This window comes from Choloepus didactylus, chromosome 13 (genome assembly GCF_015220235.1).
Source record: "Choloepus didactylus isolate mChoDid1 chromosome 13, mChoDid1.pri, whole genome shotgun sequence".
Taxonomy (NCBI): Eukaryota; Metazoa; Chordata; class Mammalia; order Pilosa; family Megalonychidae; genus Choloepus; species Choloepus didactylus.
In genome coordinates this window covers 2027916-2047319 of record NC_051319.1, presented here as the reverse complement: position 1 = coordinate 2047319, position 19404 = coordinate 2027916, and the positions used below count along the sequence as shown (strand labels likewise).

At 36.6% G+C, this 19404-nt stretch overlaps 1 protein-coding gene across 1 annotated transcript in view; it reads right to left on the bottom strand.

Moving 5' to 3' along the window:
* The window catches only part of NLN (neurolysin), a 139743-nt gene that overhangs the window by 81571 nt on the left and 38768 nt on the right, over positions 1–19404 (bottom strand). The window contains exons 2-3 of the mRNA XM_037801563.1: positions 15056–15315; positions 10552–10700 (exon numbers count right to left, since the gene is read on the bottom strand). Of these exons, the coding sequence (XP_037657491.1) occupies positions 10552–10700; positions 15056–15315 (409 nt within the window). The remainder of the gene's footprint in view (positions 1–10551; positions 10701–15055; positions 15316–19404) is intronic.

Sequence of the window (19404 nt, the reverse complement as noted above, 5' to 3'; positions counted from 1 at the left end):
AGATCTACTGCAAAGCTGAGGATAGAAATAAATTCTTCAAATTCTTAGCTAGGTTCTTTACCTGATGTGCCATACTACTACATTGCCATCCTTAACTCATTACCACTTTTTAAAATTTCATGATAAAAAATGAAACTTTTTCTTAAATTCTCCCAAATCCTCCCCACCTTCTGTCCCTTGACTTGGTCCTTTTCTTCACAAGACCTTCACATTTTTAGTTTCTAAAATATGTAAATAAAAAATTATTTCAGTGGGGTTTTCTGTATTGAGCACACTGTAAATACAAAGTAGAAATCACAATGTTGCTAAAAGAACTCTGAAGATTAAGAAAATAAATTACTCATTTAGAAAGAACTGACTCAGAAACTCTGAATTTGCTATGGAAATACAGTAAGACAAGAGTATGATAAGGAGCCTGCTTCAAAAGCTGAAATAGACCAGTTTAATTAAATGTGTTATATTTGCAGTTTCTTTCAAGCCATTACATTCACTGTTAGGTTTCTAACCTAACAGCGAGAAGAGGGCATTCTTAGGCAGCTGCTGGCATTCCTGGACTGGAGGGATGCTTCAGAAAGGTCTGCTTGCTAACTACTAACTCAAATTGCCATCATATGATCCACTACTTTGGTGTGAACCATAAGACAGAGCCACAAGAGGACACTGGGAGTTGGTCCTATATTGCATGAAGACATATTTTAACTGGGGCTAGTTCAGTTCCATGCAATGTACATTTATTTACTGAGTACCTATTTTTAACAGGTACCAGAGAAACAAAGATGGATATTCTTGAGGAGCTCTAAAAGTCCTATAAAGGGGGAAAAAAAAGATATATAACAGATAACTTCAATATAATATGGTGAGCAAAAAGAGAGATAGGGAAACACAAATGAGGTATACCTGGCTGATGGGAGAAAGCTAAGCCAAGGAAGATCATGTTTTGTATCTGGGTCCCAAGGCTTTAAAAGCCTGACAAAGTTTCACATTTCAGTAGCATTGATGGCCAGTGACTTGGTTTAAACATTTCAAAATCAAGAAGGAATTGTAAGTAAAGTGAATTAAATTGTAACTGAATTCTGGCCATTGTTCCTCCACCCCCACCAGAGTTTAACGGCACTGTTTTTTTAATTTGTATTTTAATTTGGTACTGGGCCTCCATGGCTGGTAGAGTAGAAGAAATCGATGCTCAAAAGCAACTTTATTTTATTTCCATGACCTATTCATCTGCACTGTAATATTAAAAACTTTCCTAACTGGCTAAGGCAAATTGGCAACACCAAAAGTACATAGCTCTGAAAAAATGTACACAATATCACAATAAATAACTACATTTCTCAAATTTAGCTTGCATAATTCAGCCGTTATTTCTCTAAGAAGTCCTCATGTACCTTTAGGTCACTGGATAAATATTACATGCCTGAATTGTTTTTGGTTTTTTTTAAACAGATTTATTGAGATGTAATTTGCTTACCATGCAATTTAACCAATTAAAGCGTACAATTCAATGTTTTTAGTATATTTACAGAATCGTACAATCACCACCACAAGCAATTCTAGAACATTTTCAATACCACCAAAAGAAACACTGTACCCCTTAGCCTTCATCCTCACCAAACTCCTCATCCTCCCTGCCCTATTCATCACTAATCTGCTTTTTATCACCATAGATTTCCCTATTCTGGAAATTTCATATAATACTTGTTCTATTGTGACTGGCTTCTTTCACTCAGCATAACATGCTCAAGGTTCATGCTTGTCATAGCATGTACCAGCCCTTCATTTCTTTTCTTTTCTTTTTTTTTTTTACATTTTATTTTGAAATAAATTCAAAGTTATAGGAACTGTTGCAAAAACAATACAAACCCCATACACAGAACTCCAGCATTCCCTGACCCGCCCGATACCCCGATCCACTAAGTTGTCATACCGCTATTTCTTTCCTTTCCTCCCTCTCTCCCTCCCTCCTTCTCTCCCTATCATCCATCATCTATTGCTCTGTCTTCTGAACATATGAGAGCTAGCTGCACACATCCCTGAACAAACACTATAATTCACATATACAATTGCCATGAACAAGAACATTCTTTTATGCAATCCCATTAAGCGCAGCTAAGAAGTACAAGAGATTCAACAATGATACAAAGCTTACATTCTATATTTCCTTTTCCTTATGTCTCAGCTATGTCCCTTTGAGCCTCCTGTCCTCCATCCTCAGATCCCATCCTTGGCATTCAACTGTCATCTATTTAGACTTTTTTTTTTTCCCTCAATTGTGGAAACATATATACAGCCTAAATCTTCCCATTCCACCCCCTCCCTAGCATTCCATTAGTGGGATTAATCACATTTAGAATGTTGTAATGCTATCACCTTCCCACCATCCATTACCAGAAATTTCCCTTCACCTCAAACAGCAACTTTACTCTCATTTCTTAACTCCCCATTGCCCCTTCCCCCATTTCTCTTAATCCATACTCTACTTTTTATCTCTATGGTCATATTCTCTGATAATTTCTTTGTGTTTACTGTGGGGCTTAAAATTAAACTTTTAAATGCATAAAAATCTTGTTTTTCTTTGATACCAACTTAATTTCAATAGGACTTATAAACTATGTACCTATACTCCTCCATTCCCCCACCTTTATCTAGTTCTTGTCAAAAATTACATATTTTACATTGTGTTCAAAACCACTGATTTGTCATTAAAGTTTGTGTATTTTATATCATGTAGGAAGTAAATAGTGGAGTTACAATTCAAAAATTATTGACTTCTATTTGTATTCCATTGTGGTCAGAGATTGTGCTTTGAATATGTTCAATTGTTTTTTTTTTTTGTTTTTTTTTTTAATTTATTGAGGCTTGTTTTATGTCCCAGCATATGGTCCATTCCAGAGAAAGATCTGTGATCCCTAGAGAAAAAGGAGTGTCCTGGTGATTTGGGATGTAAGGTTCTATATATGTCTGTTAAAATTCTCTGTATCTCTTTCTCCTTTGTTTCTCTGTCGGTAGGACTCCCTTTAGTATCTGAAGTAGGGCAGGTCTTTTAATGGCAAACTCTCTCAGCATTTGTTTGTGAAAAATTTAAGCTCTCCCTCAAATCTGAAGGAGAGTTCTGCTGGATAAAGTATTCTTGGTTGGAAATTTTTCTCTCTCAGAGTTTTAAATATGTCATGCCACTGCCTTCTTGCCTCCGTGGTGGCTGCTAAGTAGTTACAACTTGGTCTTATGTTGTTTTCTTTGTTAAAACAGTGGTGAATTGCTTTTCTCTTGCTGCTTTCAGAACTTGCTCTTCTTCAGTTTTTGACAGTCTGAGCAGAATATGTCTTGGAATGGGTTTATTTGGATTTATTCTATTTGGAGTTCGCTGGGCATTTATGCTTTGTGTATTTATATTGTGTATAAGGTTGGGGAAGTTTTCCCCAACAATTTCTTTGAATATTCTTTCTAGACCTTTACCCTTCTCTTCCCCTTCTGCGACACCAATGAGTCTTAAATTTGGATGTTTTATTTTATCTATCGTCTCCCTGAGATCCATTTCAATTTTTTCAATTTTTTTCTCCATTCTTTCTTTTATTCTTTCATTTTCCGTTCTGTGAACCTCTAGGACACTGAGTCATTGTTCAGCTTCCTGTAATCTTGTATTATGAGTATCCAGAGTCTTTTTAATTTGGCCAACAACTTCTTTTACTTCCATAAGATCTTCTATTTTTTTATTTAATCTTGCAATTTCTTCTTTATGCTCTTCTAGGGTCTTCTTTATGTCCCTTTTATCCTGCTCCATGGTCTTCTTCATGTCTTTTATATCCTGTGCCATGTTTTCATTCCTCGATTGTAATTGTTTCATTAATTGTGCCAAGTACTGTGTCTCTTCTGATATTTTGATTTGGGTGTTTGGGATCAGGTTCTCCATATTGTCTGGTTTTATCATATGCATTAAGATTTTCTGTTGTTTTTGGCCTCTTGGCATTTGCTTTGCTTGATAGGGTTCTTTCAAGTTGTAAAAAAAAAAATACCAATCTAATTTTTCAGAAATACAAGTTGGTGGCGTACACTTTCTCCAACTAACCAGCAGATGGCGCCTGCGAGTCACCTATACCCCTCAAGTCAGTTCTCCCAACTCCGTCTCTGTGGTGTGTGGGGAAATGATTTTTGTGGGGTTCAGTTGGTGAACTCAGTTTGGGTTTGCTGTTGGAGCTGTCCGCCCTGAACGTGGTGCATATGTCTGGGTGGTCACGGGAGCAGGGCAGCTTTAATACTCAAACCTCCGAGGTGTTGCCGGAGATTCAAGGCTGTTGCAAGAGTCTAAGCCTTCATTTCGGTTTTGCCCCAGATTTTCACTGTTGCTGACCCACAAACCACCGGCACTGATGTAGGGTCCCCGGGTTTTCTGAACGGGCCCTCCTTCTCAGCTGTGATCTTCCAGGACCTCTGCTGAGGGAAGGCTGTGCTATGTCACTAGTGCACATCGTCCCTCAAGGGAAGCCCCGGGCCGCTGGGCCATGCAGGGGCGCTCTCTGCCTGATGCAATGATTAGCCTATAATTCTTGACTGGTGTAAGTTCTGAATGAAAGGCAGGTAGTAGAGCTGGGCCCCACCCCTTTCCTCTTAGAGAAGATAGATGCCTTAGGGGGAGGTCATTAGCATTTCAATGGTCTCTCTCTGCCTGTGCCACACCCCTGAAAATGGCTGAGGCTTTCTCCACTGAGTCAAAAAAGGAACAGAGCTAGTCCGAGGCAACCCTCCAGCTCTCCAAGGTCGGTTGTCACCCAAAGCCTCTGTCTACTTGCTGGGGATTCGTACCTCATAGTGAGCAGTTCACACTCGCTAACTAAAACCCCAGTTGGAGCTCAGCTGAGCTATATTCGCTTGCTGGGAGAAAGCTTCTCTCTGGCACCATGAGGCTTTGTAGCTCGGGCTGTGGGGGAGGGGTCTCCCAATTTGGATCTGCAGTTCTTACTTACGGGTTTTATGCTGTGATCCCAGGCAATCCTCCCAATTCAGGTTAGTGTATGATGAGTGGACGGTAACGTTTGTCCCCCTGCAGTTATTCCGGATTATTTACTAGTTGTTTCTGTTTTTTTTTTAAGTTGTTCCAGGGGGACTACTTAGCTTCCACTCCTCTCTATGCCTCCATCTTGGATCCCTCCGCCTGGATTGTTTTAAGATGAAGACACTGTCAATTTTTTTCTCAACAATTTGGCTGAAACCTTCTTTTGTAACAAGGAAGTTAGGATTTAAGGGATGATTATGGTTTCTGAACTATTATATAGATATTCCTTTTTACTTTCTGGTATATTAGAGTAGACAGAGGAAAATACCTGAACTCTCTGAACTGTAATTCAGCTGCCTTGGTCTCTGATAATGATTGTATAGCCTTGATCTTGTGCCCTTGTGATGTAAAAACCTTGTGACTAATCTTGATTTGTACCCATTTTATCTAGTTTTTTCAATTTTAGATTCTTAAGATCACTAAAGACAGCCCCTAATGTTTATTAATGAAGGGTCTTGGGTCAGCCCAGAAGTAATCCACCCCAAGTCCAAAATTATACGGATAACCAAAACTGGTTGTAATTAAAATGGGCCCGCCTCACATACACAGTAGCTTAGACTTTAACCTATAAATCACCTATACCTCATTATAATACTAAAAATCACACCCATACTAAGGCCACCATTTTCTTACACATGTTCTGCAACTAAGCATGTAATCAATCTGTGCACGCTCAATAATTAGATTACTTCTAATGACATCATCTGAATACTAAAACCTGCCCATCTTTTAATACTGCACAAGTATCAGAATTACTGCAGTTGGGGGAGACAGATTTTTGGGCCAATAGGCCATCTGCTCTCCCACTTTAAGCCTAGCAACAAACTCTTTCTGTGAAACTCTGCTATTTCAGGAACTGGTCATTTGAACGCATTGGGCAAAGAATCCACTGCCTGGGTCCACTAACACTGACTTTTAGCCAACAATCGAGACTCTTGTCAGGACTGGCAAATACCAAGACCTGTGGTCATAATGACTGACTTTAGACATTTGGCCATTTTTTAGTTAAAAGGATGAGGAAATCCTTGTTTTTGCTTGTTTTTCTATTATTTCTTTGGTAGAATTAAGGACAAATTTCATATATTAATTTCTATGCAATATTTTTTATCTACAAATGAATCTAACCACATGTATGAATTTAACTACTTGTATGCAAGTTATGAAGGCAAATTAAAACAACTTCAACTTATGAAATAGAACATTAATAACACTGTTGCATTTACCTCTTCTTCAAGTAATCTATACAAAAGGTGTTAAACTATTTTTTCCAGTTTTATCACTGGACACCAGTCATATTGGAATAAGCACCAACCCTACTCCAGTATGAGCTCTTCTTAACTAATTACATCCACAACAGCCCAGTTTCTAAATAAGATCACAATGTGAGGTACTCAAGGTTAGAACTTCAACATATCTTTTGGGGAGACAACTCATAACACCACTTATGAATACATACTGTTTAGTGTTGCTTCTTTTTGAGCCTTAGATAAGCATATCATGCTGTATGAGTGTTCTGCAACTTCTTTCTTTCTCTTTCACTGTTACTAAGTTTATGTTGTTGCATATTGTTGTAATTTATTTATTTGATTACTATAAAATATTTCATTGTGTAAATATAAATTACTGATCCATTTTCTTGTTGAGGGAAATCTGGGTTGTTTCAGGTTTTTGCCATTGTAAGTAATGGTGCTATGAACATTTGCTCTAATTTGTCTGTATACAAAATGCAAAAACAGAAGTATCTAGATAAACACCAAGATGGGGTGGTGGAGAGGATATACTAGGTTGCAGAGAATGTGAGAAGCAACTTTATAAGACAGCATTAAATTTTCCCCTAAATTTGTTACTTTTCTTTTTAAATCAGTTATACTCATACTAGAAAAGCAAATATTCCCATTGATCTACACCCACATAGACACTTGGCATTGTCAGACTTCTTAATTTCTGCCTATCTTTTAAGTATAAACAGTATCTTACTGTGGTCTTCATTTGCATTTCCCTGATTACTAATGAGGTTGAGCATCTTTTCATTAACTGCCATTTGTATTTCTTCTGAAATATCTCTTCATGCGGTTTGTCCATTTTTCTATTGGGATGTTAGTCTTTTTCATTGATTGAAGAGTTCTTTATAAATCCTAGATACTAATGCTTTGATAGTTTTAGTATTTGGTCTGTCTTTTTATGTTCTTTATGGAGTTTTTGATGAACAGAAGTTCCTTATTTTAATGTAATAAAGTTTATCAGCATTGTAAGTTTAAAATTAGTACTTTTTGAGTCTTGTTCCCTGCCCAGATGTAATAAAGATATTCCTACAAACTCCCCAAATTTTTAAAGTTTGGCCTTTTAAGGCTTTAGTTAATTAGAAACTGTTTTACAGTTTGGTTGTGAGGAAGAGAGCCTCTTAATTTTTTCCTATGTGGATAATTCCATGTCCCAGCACCAATTACTGAAGCCTATTTTCTGGATCTGCCACTAACTGGTTTCTCACTGTAGTTCAATGAACTTTTACTGAAAGCTTACTTAGTACCAGGCACTGTGCCAGGATACAAAATAGAATTAAACATGATACCTCCCTCCCTTGAGGAGTTTAACAGTGACATTACTTCTGGCAAGCTCCTTACCAACTAGCTTTGTGGCTTCTGGAAAATCACCATTTCTGAAGCTCTATTTCTTCACTTACAAAAATGGGCTACCTCACAAGCTTGGTATAAAGGTTAAATTAGAATACTATATTGCTATAGAAATGTAAAGTAGTGTTACTAGCCACATCGGGAGGGAGGCAGGAAGACCAAAGCACATTGGTCAGTCTCACACTTTATTATAATTTCATCCATCCAGTTAGTCAACCAAGTTGTTACTGTGGAGGTTTTGCAACATGACTACAAATTGTTTGGTACTCCTCAGATGGAGATGTGATATTTAGGCCCTGTTTCCTTGAATCTGGGATGAGTATAGTGACTGGCCAACCAATACAGAATGGCAGAAGTGATGCTGTGTGACTTCTGAGCTAGGCCATAAAATGCAATACAGCTTCTCCCTGGTTCACTGGAACACTCATGAAGGAGCCCTGAGCCTCCATGTAAGAAGTTCTGCCACCCTGATGCAGCCAGACTCTGAGGAAGCCCAAATTACCTCATGTGAAGAGATTATATGGAGATGCCTTGAGACTACATGAAGAAAGGGGAATGCCTGGTTAGTCCCACCTCCTTTAGCTCCAGCCACCATCTGCCTGAAACCACAAGTGAGACCCCAAGTCAGCACTGCCCAGTGATTCCTTCCTGAATTCCTGATCCACAGAAACTGTGAGAGATAACAAAATGATTGTTCTTGTGTTAAACCACTAAGTCTGGGATTAATATGTTATGCAATGATAGGTGACTAGTAGACTCCTTGAGTACAGATTTTGCACAAAGAATGGCAAAAAGTAAAGTAATTTCACTTGTCTATTTATCAATCCTAAGTGAAAAATAACATCAGAGCTAGAAAATATTTTATACCCAAATTGAATAACACTATATTTGATTATTGTCTACACAGCTGGTATCTCGAGATCTCAGAAACATTCAGAGCAGCCTCATTTTAGTAGAGCATGCCTGAAATTTCTGGTTTTTTATTAATGAAGGCTTTATATGTTACATCATGGTTACCCTATTTCACCTACAGTATTACAAAGAAGAATAAATAGAATACTTGGACATATTTAACTTTGTCCTTTAGGTATGAATGGGATAAGATTTACCATTTATTAGACAGCATTAAAATGACTCTGATAATTCTAGATTTTAAAATATCCTATCTCAGTAGACACAACATTTGTCAAGGAAGATGTTTAAAGAAAACAAAAGTCACCCAACAAGCTCCAATGTAAAAAGAAATAAAATGTTTTTTAAAAAATTATTCTGATATAGCTTGAATAGCCATTGTAGAAGCCTCTAAAACTGTTCACACAATGATCTACATGTAGGACAGTAATCACTCCACTGGAGAGAGAAAAAGATTATGGAACCAAATCTGAAACTAAACTGTTACAATAAAATCTTGAAGTGAACCAGCCCAAACAAATCAGATGAGGGCATTGGTGTTTTTTAGGTCACTATAGTGTGCTAATCTACTGTGATACTCTACAGAAAACAATTTATTCCCAAATTTAGTGGTCCCAAATTTAGTGGGATGAGTCCCAAATATATACAAAATTTAAAAGTATAACAAAGAAATCTGAAGCGACAAATCTTCCATACCTTTGGATGACATGCATAAGAATCAAGGAAGGTGAAATAGCAGCAAAAACATCAGACTTGATTAATGACATTAAGATTGCAATACCTTTTGGAGGTTAGAAATATCCAAGTGAGAACTTAGGAGTCAGGATGAAAACAGAGTTAATCAAAGGATATTAGAAAATTTAGGAAAAGATTCTAAAATACATATTTTATACAGAGCTAGAGAGGAAATTAGATTATTTGGGAATGAAATAGAAATAGAAGACTATGAAAGCCATGATTCAAATCATATAGAATAAAAACTGTGGTCAAAAGGAGAAAAGAGAACAATTTAGCTAGTAAAGAATAATTATCATGATATTTTCAATTAATATTATTTTATAGTGACAATTTATATTATTTTATAGTGCTATCATGAACCAAATAGATGATTATAAATTATAGGGTGAAAAATGCTTATATGACATGAGAAATTAAATAGCATGAACAGTTTACATGCATGTGAAAATAAAGTCTTGATTACATATTCTGTAATGAGTTACAAATAAAGGAACATTTTTATTTAAAATGTTTTACTTTAACTGTTGTCATAATTTGTTAAAAAGGAACAAAAAATTGAGGTTTTGCAAAAAGGAAAATGTAAAAATTAAACAAAAATATCCAGGATTGTAAATCACTGGTTGTTTTCCAAACAAATTGCTGAAGTGTCATGAAAATAAAAATTTAAAGCAAAGATATGATGGAAATGCTAGGGAGCAAATCAATATTGGTGAAGAAAAGATCAAAAACACTCAAAGCAAACCCACCCAGAACATTTGTTACTCATAATTTCCATGAGTCCTGAAAAGTGTAAGGATGTCAGGCAGGAATGACTAGTGTGCAGCGTTAACAGTACGTCACCAATATCATGGCCATAAGCACAAGATATTTACAAATAAACAACTCAATTTCACTTGCTTTTAGTTTATTTCATCTAATATAAACTTTGCAGTATTTTGAATATTCAAAGAGGTTTTTAAATTGAACCATCAAATTCATGGTGGTTAAAAAGCCCTAGATTTATCAATGTACATTCTTCTTCACTTGTTCTTTGATCTTTAAGTGAATGTAATTTGCAGTTCAGTAGAAACTTAATTGGTATAATATAACATTTTATAATATGCTCATTATTATAATCACTGGGGAAAAAATCCAGAAAAATTCAAATACCTGCTATTTCTGGCCAAAGGTTATTACTTTATTGTTGTAGTTTTTTTTTTTAAAGGGATTTATAACATCATTTACCTGTAAACGAACAATTCTCTGAAATATATCTTCTCTCATGCTCATCTCAATATCAAAACGAGAAAGTCTTTTGTCTGCTTCTGTACTTGCTGCCCTTACTTCTTTGTCAGAGGAAACGTGCTGGGGAAAATCTAGCATGGTTCTTTCCACTGTTGACAGAGAAAAAAAAAAATTAACACTATAGTACTTGTCAAATCAGTATTAAGCCAGATACCTCCTACTAGATAAACATTTATCCCAACATAAATTTTTCATTTTAAACTTTCTGCAATGGTTCCTATGGCTACCAAGAAATAATATCTAATGCAGGACTTGGCTACTCCAGTTGGCAATATTATGAACATTACGTTTGTGCACAGAACACTTACCAAAGTATGTTAAGGTATAATTTATTAACTGGGAATATAAAAAGATAAAGACATAGTTCTTGTACTCAGATGCCTTCAAATTGAAGGAGGGATATATACATGAAAAAATAAAGAACAATTAACAAGCACGTTAGTTATCAAATGAACAGGGCTGTAGTTCAAAGGCAGCAACAACCAAGGGCAGGGGTACTAGGTAATGCTTTATGGAGAAGGGATCAATTGGATTGGACCTTAGAAGATGGGCAGGGCAGGAAGATGGGTTCACTAGGGGGTTGGAGAGGTGGGGAGTCCAAGTGTGAGGTGTGGCAGAAACACTGTTTAAGAACAAGCAGATCAATTTAGAGAGATGAGATTTGTTTTGAACAGGAGCTCTTAACTTTTTTTTTTTTTTTTTTTTTACTACAGACTCCTTAGAGAATATAATCACCCCAAAATGCACACATGCATATAAACACAAAAAGTTCCATAGAATTTCAGAGGATTCCAAGATTCCCAGAAATCTCAGAAGACATATCCAGTAAGCAAATGGATAGTGGGGCTACTTCCTTTTAAATAACGATGGTAATGTAGTCTATTCAAATCTTCACATATTAAACTTGGTTCTTAAGTATTTTATAACACTTGTATTTTGATGTTAATTGGTCAAAAATCTCTGATGCCAGTGAAATAAGCCATACTATAGAACAAAAATGAATATGGCTTATATTGATGGTTTTGACTATGCTGTGACAATGAATATATTTTTATTTTATTATCTTCAGTATTTTGAAGGTATTGTAAATAGATAAAATTTACACATGAGATATTGTAGACAGTAGATCTATCCTTTACGTAACAAGAATTTGTAGAGTTAAACAAGCTACCTCACTCATACCAGTTCTCTTAAAACATTGTTACAAATAAAGCCGTAATTAAAAAACAAAAAACATTGCCACAAGTATCTAAATAAATCCATGATGTGTATTTTTAAAAAATCAACTTAGGTAAATTAAATTAGTCAGGGCTCTCAAGGGCAACAGAACTGACAGGAATTACATATATATTATATATATATAATATGTATTATATAAATACTAAAGATTTATTATAGAAATTGTCTCAAGCAACTGCGGAGATTGGCAAGTCCAAGTTCTGTAGGGCAGGCCGCAAGTTGGGAACTGCAGTGCAGGTTTGTATGAATTCCCCAGGAAAACTGGCTGGCTGAAGTACAGGCAGAAATTGTTTTTTACTGCTGAACTCATCGGTCTCCCTTTAAGGCCTTCAACTGATTGGATGAGACTTCTCTCATTGCTGAAGGCAATCTCCTTTGTTGAGTGCAGATGTAATAGCCAAGATGTAACCAAGTGACTAATGATTTAAATCCACGAACTATCCCCACAGTAACAATTAGGCCAGTGCTTGCTTAACCAAAGAAGTGGACACAAAAACCTAGCCAGGTTGACACATGAACTTAACCATCACATTAGGTAATTATGCTTTTATCACTTGGATAAAGAAATAACAGAATAGAAGTTTTAAAATTTAATACATATAGCACTTATTTAATTAATAATTTAGTATATACAGTTACAATTTGTTTACTTTTAAAAATTAGCCCAAACAGATAGTAAGAAAGAATCGAAATTGCTCAAGAACTTAGATGAGCAACATAAAAAACACAAGCCTAAAATTGGAAACATATTCTTAAACAAACAATAATGCTGAAAACCATTTCCTTCCTTACTTTGCCACAAAGACCTGGAAGCAGACTTGAGGTATCCCTGCCGAGCTATAAATAATGCCCAATACCTGATAAAGGACAAATCAGGTTTTAACAGCTATTACAGGAGGCATAATGAACTCTGAAAATATGCAAAGATAAGAGAAAGTTAGTCTTTAAATCTATTTCCAAACTCAAAATTTTTGCTGATTAGCCTGCAAAGATGTATTTATAGGAGAGCAGGAACAACTATTACAAAAATAAAAGTATATTCAAAAGATCTATTACTGGGGGAAGGGGGGACCTATAATTTAAAATAATTCTTTCTTTAAGGTTTGGCTTATTTCACCTCCCTGATTTTTATATTCTTCAAATGCATACACTACCAAGCTGTTCCACCATCTTGCCATAAGTGATGGAAGAAGTGAGCACCTGACCCAAGGACAAACCATTTATAGGGTGAGAGAGGCAATGAAGTTGCCTGCTGGCAGAGAGCTGCTGATTAGGAACCAATCCCACCCTTTTGGCTTTTTTTCCCCCTATATTTTTTATTGTGGTAACAAACACACAACACAAAATTCCCATTTTTAACCACTTTCACATGTACAATTCAGTTATATTAACTGCATTTACAATATTATGCTACCATCACCCCCATCTATTACCAAACCTTGTCTATCACCCCAAACAGAAACTGTACACCACTGAGCAGTAACTCCCCATTTCAAAATCCTCATCGCCCTCATCTGGCACTTGATAACCTGTAATTGACTTTCTGTCTCTATGAATTTGCATATTGTAGGTATTTAATATAAGTGGAATCATATAAAGTATGTCCAAAACTTTTCCAGCACCCCAAACAGAAACTCTATACTAATTAAGCATTAGCTCCACATTCCCCACCCCCACCCCAACCCGTGCTAGTCTAATTAATCCTATATTCTAATTTCTGACTCTGTGAATTTGCTTATTCCAATTATTTCATATCAGTGAGATCATATAATATTTATGTCTGGCTTCTTTCACTCAACATGATGTCTTCAAGGTTCATCCATGTTGTTGCCTATATCAGAACTTCATTCCTTTTAACATCTTAGTAATAGTCCATTGTATGTGTAGACCACATCTTGTTTATTCATTTATCTGTTGATAGACACCTGGGTTGCTTTTACCTTTTAGCTATTGTGAATAATGAGGCTACATTATTCAAATATCTGTTTAAACATTTGTTCAAATACAAATATCTGTTCAAGTCCGTTTTAAATTCTTTTGCATATATACCTAGAAGCGAGAATGCCAGGTCATATGGTAATTCTTTGTTTAACTTTCTGGGTCATATGGTAATTCTATGTTTGACTTTCTAAGAAACTGCCAAACGGTTTTCCCTGTACATTGGACTCTGAAATGAGACTAACCAATCCTTTTATTCAGGAATTTAAACTCAAGACTTGTAACACGATTTAGTGTATAGTAATGACAGTGAATCGGTTGGTATTAGGGCAGAAACTGAAACAAATGCAGAGAGATAAGAGAGAAAGTAGCTAAGTCCCTATTACAGTAGAAGACAGGGTACAGAACTCATGGTGTTCAGACACTGGTGAGGGCAAGGAGATGACCTGGACAATCTTCCAAATTGCAAAATGCATACATGTGTTTATGAGATCCAGCTTTACAGCTATGCTATGTTCTTAGAAAGTCTGGATATACAGCCAAGATTGTGTAGCCATAATTATCCTACAAAATATGTCCAATCCTTACAGGGAAGCTAAGTAGTCCTCTTTCCTTATAACTCAAAGGGCCTGATACATTATGAAAAAATATATACGTTTGGTGTAGGAAATGTGGAAAATTAAGGAAAGCATAAATAGGAAATCAAAAATCAACCGTAAACCTACCACCCAAGAAATTATCCATTATTAAAATGTGGGTATTTTCTTTTACTTTTCTTCTGTGTCCTCTTTTTATGTGTCATTAAACACTGATCTCAAACATGGTTTTAATGGCTGTTACAGAGGATGGATGCATCATAATTTATTTAACCATTCTGTCAATTGACATTTAGAAGTTGTTCCCAAGGTTTTGCTATGATAGAGTACCTATATATACATAAATTTATGCACAAATTTTGCTTGTATCTCTGATTATTTCCTTAGAATACATGCAGACATGTGGAATTACTGGGCTAGGGTAAGAATTTAAAAGCTTTGTCAAAATGCTCTCCAAAAAGCAGTGTAATAAGTGTGTATATTTTACAGCACCTTTGTTAACATAAAGTTTAAAAAAAAACTTAGGTGATTTAATTCTAAGCAATTAATTAGTCATTATGTAAAAATCAATCTCTTATAAAACTGGAAAACTGATTGCTGAGCCAGAAAGCATAAAATGGGTTTTGATGCCCATAAAATTAAATATTGATGTGTTTTTGCATCCTACTCACCTATATACTTCACTTCTACATCTGCCAATGCCTGCAAACAGTTCTCATAAGTTACTTCCTCAATATTAAGCATTCCAATATCATCATACACTTGCTTGGTCTGCACAATCAGCTCCTCAGTTCTTGTTTTAATTTGTTCTGGTGACAGGTCCCATCGTAAAACATTTCTGCCAGCTGCAGTATAGGAAGACATCGCCTGAAGAGAAGACATTACTTCTCTTCCTAAAGTCATTCTGAGTAAAATCCTGGAACCACCAACCCTAAAAAGAATCAGAAAAAGAGTAATTAGGGATTTCTGTCCTAAGTCAACATATAAATGTTCACTATCTAATTAAATTTTAGATTAAAAAGGACTTTTAATAAAAAGAGCAAATTTATTACAGATAAACATATGCATAAAACTAAATGTTCTTGTTATTTTCTATTTTTATTGCAGAATGACAGGTTTAATCAAATTCATAGTTTCCAAACACTGAATTGTTATATAATTAAATCATACAGAAAAATAAAATTAGGAGTCAGAGACATAATAATTGTCTTTTATAAATTAAACCAGCTAATCTTTCTTATTTAAATGTGAACTTCCACCTACTATGAATTTAGACTCAAAAAAACATTTTGGGGTCAGCAAGGAAGCATTTTCAAAGTTTTATTTTCATATTGGACACAATTTTTTTTTTAAAAGAAACAAAATTTCATGTAAATCAAGAATGGCAATTTGAATTTAAGACTTTGAAAATAAACTCTGTAATAAGCTATGGTATTATCCTGAGGGAATAAAGAAATTTTATGTTGTACATATAGTAATAGAATTAAAAAAAAAAACTATGGAACAGCACTGCACAAAGAATGAACTCTAAGTTAAACCATGGACCGCAGTTAATGGCACAATTATAAAAATGTGCTTTCGTCAATTGTAATGAGTGTGTACCACACCAATGCAAAGTGTTAATGACAGGGTGGTATTTGGAAATCTTGTATTTTATGCATGATTGTTGTGTAAACCTACAACTTTTCTAATTAAAAAAAAAAAAAGAATAATGATATCAACTGTGATGGTTAGGTTCATGTGTCAACTTGGCCAGGTGATGGTACCCAGCTGTCTGGTCGAGCAAGCACTGTCCTAACTGTTGCTGAGAGGACATTTGTGGCTGGTTAATAAACCAACAGGCTGGTTTATTAAATCATCAGTCAATTGGCTGCAGCTGTGACTGATGACATCAAATAAGGGTAGTCTTCCACAATGAGAGAATGCAGTCAGCTGAATTTAATCCTATCAGTTAAAGACTTTTAAGCAAGACAGATAGAGAACCTTCACTTCTTCTTCGGCCGACCAGCGAAGTGTCTCCTGAGGAGTTTGTGAAAGTTGCCAGTTTGTTTCCTGAGGAGTTCATTGAACATCTTCATTGGAGTTGCCAGTTTGCTGCCTGCCATACAGAATTTGGACTCGTGCATACCCACAGTTGCGTGAGACACTCTTATAAATCTTATAGATATCTCTTACTGATTCTGTTTCCCTAGAGACCCTAACTAATACATCAATCCTTCACTCCATTAAAACACTCAAACTAATAACATCGATACCTTACAAATATATATACTTTTTTAGAGCTTATAAATAAAACATGTTGTAATTAATAGCTAACATTTATTGTGTGCTCCGGCACTGTTATAAATGCTCTCCATGTATTAATGCATTCAGTCCTCACAACACATCCCTGAGGAGGATACTATGGTTATTCACATTTTATTGAAAAGGAAACTAAAACATAGAGAAATTAAATAACTTGCCAAGTCATACAGCTAGTAATAGGGTAGGAGCTAGGATTAAAAACCAGGCTGCATGGCTCCAGAACCCATGTGCTTAACTACTATGCTAAATGCCATTTCTATTATCTCACAAGCCACCCCATAAAGTAGGCAGGGGATTATTCCCTTTTAACAGATGAGGCAATTGAGGTTCAGAGGGACTAAGTGACTAGTTTAAGGTCATCCACTCAATAAGTATAAGCACATAGTGTGTCTGGGGTCACTGTGATAGGCAGTGGGGATGAAAGGGCAAATTGATTGGGACCGAGCTATCATAGCATAGTGGAGAAGATAAATGAATAAATAGACAATTATACTACACTAAGTGAGAGCTGTATGATAGGGGTAAATAGAGGGTACTCTGAAAGGCTACAGAGGGGAGGAATGGTGTCAAGGAAGATTTTTCTAAGAGTAACAAGGAACAAGCCGAGATCTGAATAACTTATAGTAATTATCCAAACACCAAAGACTGTAAGGAGTGAAGGCTGAAACGGGTGGGGACTAGAAAATGGAGAGCCTTGGGAGGGATGAAAGACTTCAACCTTATTCTGGAGACAATGGGTGAGCCATAGAATGGTTTTAATCAGGTGAGAGATGTGTACTTCAGAGAAATCACTCACCCTATAGTGAGCTGAAATGTTTGCAACATGGAGATCATTCTACAGGGAAGCTGTTACTGTAATCAGGGCATAATTATTGTAGACTGAACTTGGAATAGGATGAATTAAGAGTGACTTAAGAGATATTAAAGGCAGAATCAAAAGGGCTTGGTGAGTGAACGGATATGGGAGGAGGGAGAATTGAAGGAGTTAAGGATGCTTTCCAGATTTCTGGCTTAGAACTGGAGGGAATGGATGGTGATTGCCATTTGCTGATACAAGGAACACAGAAAGGGGGGAGGCTTTGGGGGTGTAGATGAATTCAATTCTGGACATGCTATGTTTGAAGTGGCTGTGGCACATGTAAGTGGAATTCATCAATATTAAACGGTACTTGAAATTATAGGATGGACGAACTTCCTCAAGGAATTGTGCAGAGTGAGAAGAGAATAACTAGGCTCTAACTACAGTGATCAGTGAAGGAAAAGGAAAAGCTAGCCAGTATGGGTTCTAGGAAGTTGTGAAAAGCAAGCACTGAAAAAGGGAGGGAATGAATAATAGTAACAAATGTTGTACAGATGTCAAGAAATACTGAAGAGTCTTCACTGAATTTAGCAACAGGAATGTTGTTGATGACTCTGGCAAGAGCAGTTTCAGTGGGGTGGTAGGAGTGAAGTCAGATTACTACAGCTGAGGAGTAAGAATTAAAGAACTGGAGAGTGCACCTAAGCACCTGGCTGTGAAAATGAGGAGTGCTAGAGCACTGTAACTGGAAGGGGCCCAGGCATTTTTAAGAAAGGAGAGACCCAACTATTGACCCCCTTAACTGTCTCTTTACAATAATGTCTCTCTTCTGTAAAACATACTAGTTGAGGCTTACAGTCGAGACTATTTCCTAATATATTTTCACATTTCTTCTTCCACCAGTTGAGTTATATGCTTACCATGGCCCAAGTCTCTTCCAAAATCTGTTTATACCTGCTAAACTTGTTACCATGTAATTTTAATATTTAATTGATTAGGGGGAGTGACTGGCCATAGATGGTTCCCCACAGTATGTGGAGGGGATGCTGACAAAAACACGAGAGAGATGATGCCTCAACAGACACAGTGAATTTGTTCTGGATGGGACCTCCTCCGACCCCCTAGTGAGACTGCCATCGGGCAAGGGAGTGAGCAGCAGCTCTCCACTCCTGTGCACCTACCATGGCAGCTAGCTGGAGAGGTGACTGTCCACAGCCAGATGGCCAGGAGTTCCTGTGAGGGAACCTGGGAGGCAGCATTTGCTCAACCCCAATGGAAGTCTGGGGTGCACTCATGAGATGCAGGAAAATGAGAGGGCACCATACCAGCAATCAGGAGCACCTCTCACACCCCAGAGACTTGCAGGCGCACAGCAGGCAGGAAGTGGGGCACCATCCATCTGCAGGGTGCCCTATGAGCAGACTCCCTGACTAACTGCTCAGGGTCCACATCACAGCCCCAGGGCAGGTTTTTCCTAGAGCATATGGAGTACTAGTGCACTGACTGGTTCCCCAGCCGGTTTGGACTCTGCACACTGCACCAGAGAAGTTTGAGGAAGACTGCTTGAGAGTGCTACCTGCTGATAGGATTGGGAAACTGCACTCCAGCAACTGCTCTCCCAAATATATACAAGCTCAAATAATCCTGCCTTTCTCAAAATAATCTTATCAATACAAGCAAATGCCCCAAAGTCAACAGAAAATCACAAAGCAATTCAAGAATCTAGAAGATATGGATAAGCCAAATGAACAAATTAAAAAGCCAGAAGAGACACAAAATTTGGAGCAATTAATTGAAGAAGTACAAACAAATCTCTAAAACAACTTCAATGAGATGACTAAAAGACATAAAGGAAATCAAGAAGACCCTAGAAGAGCATAAAGAAGAATTTGAATGAGTAAATAAAAAAACAGCAGA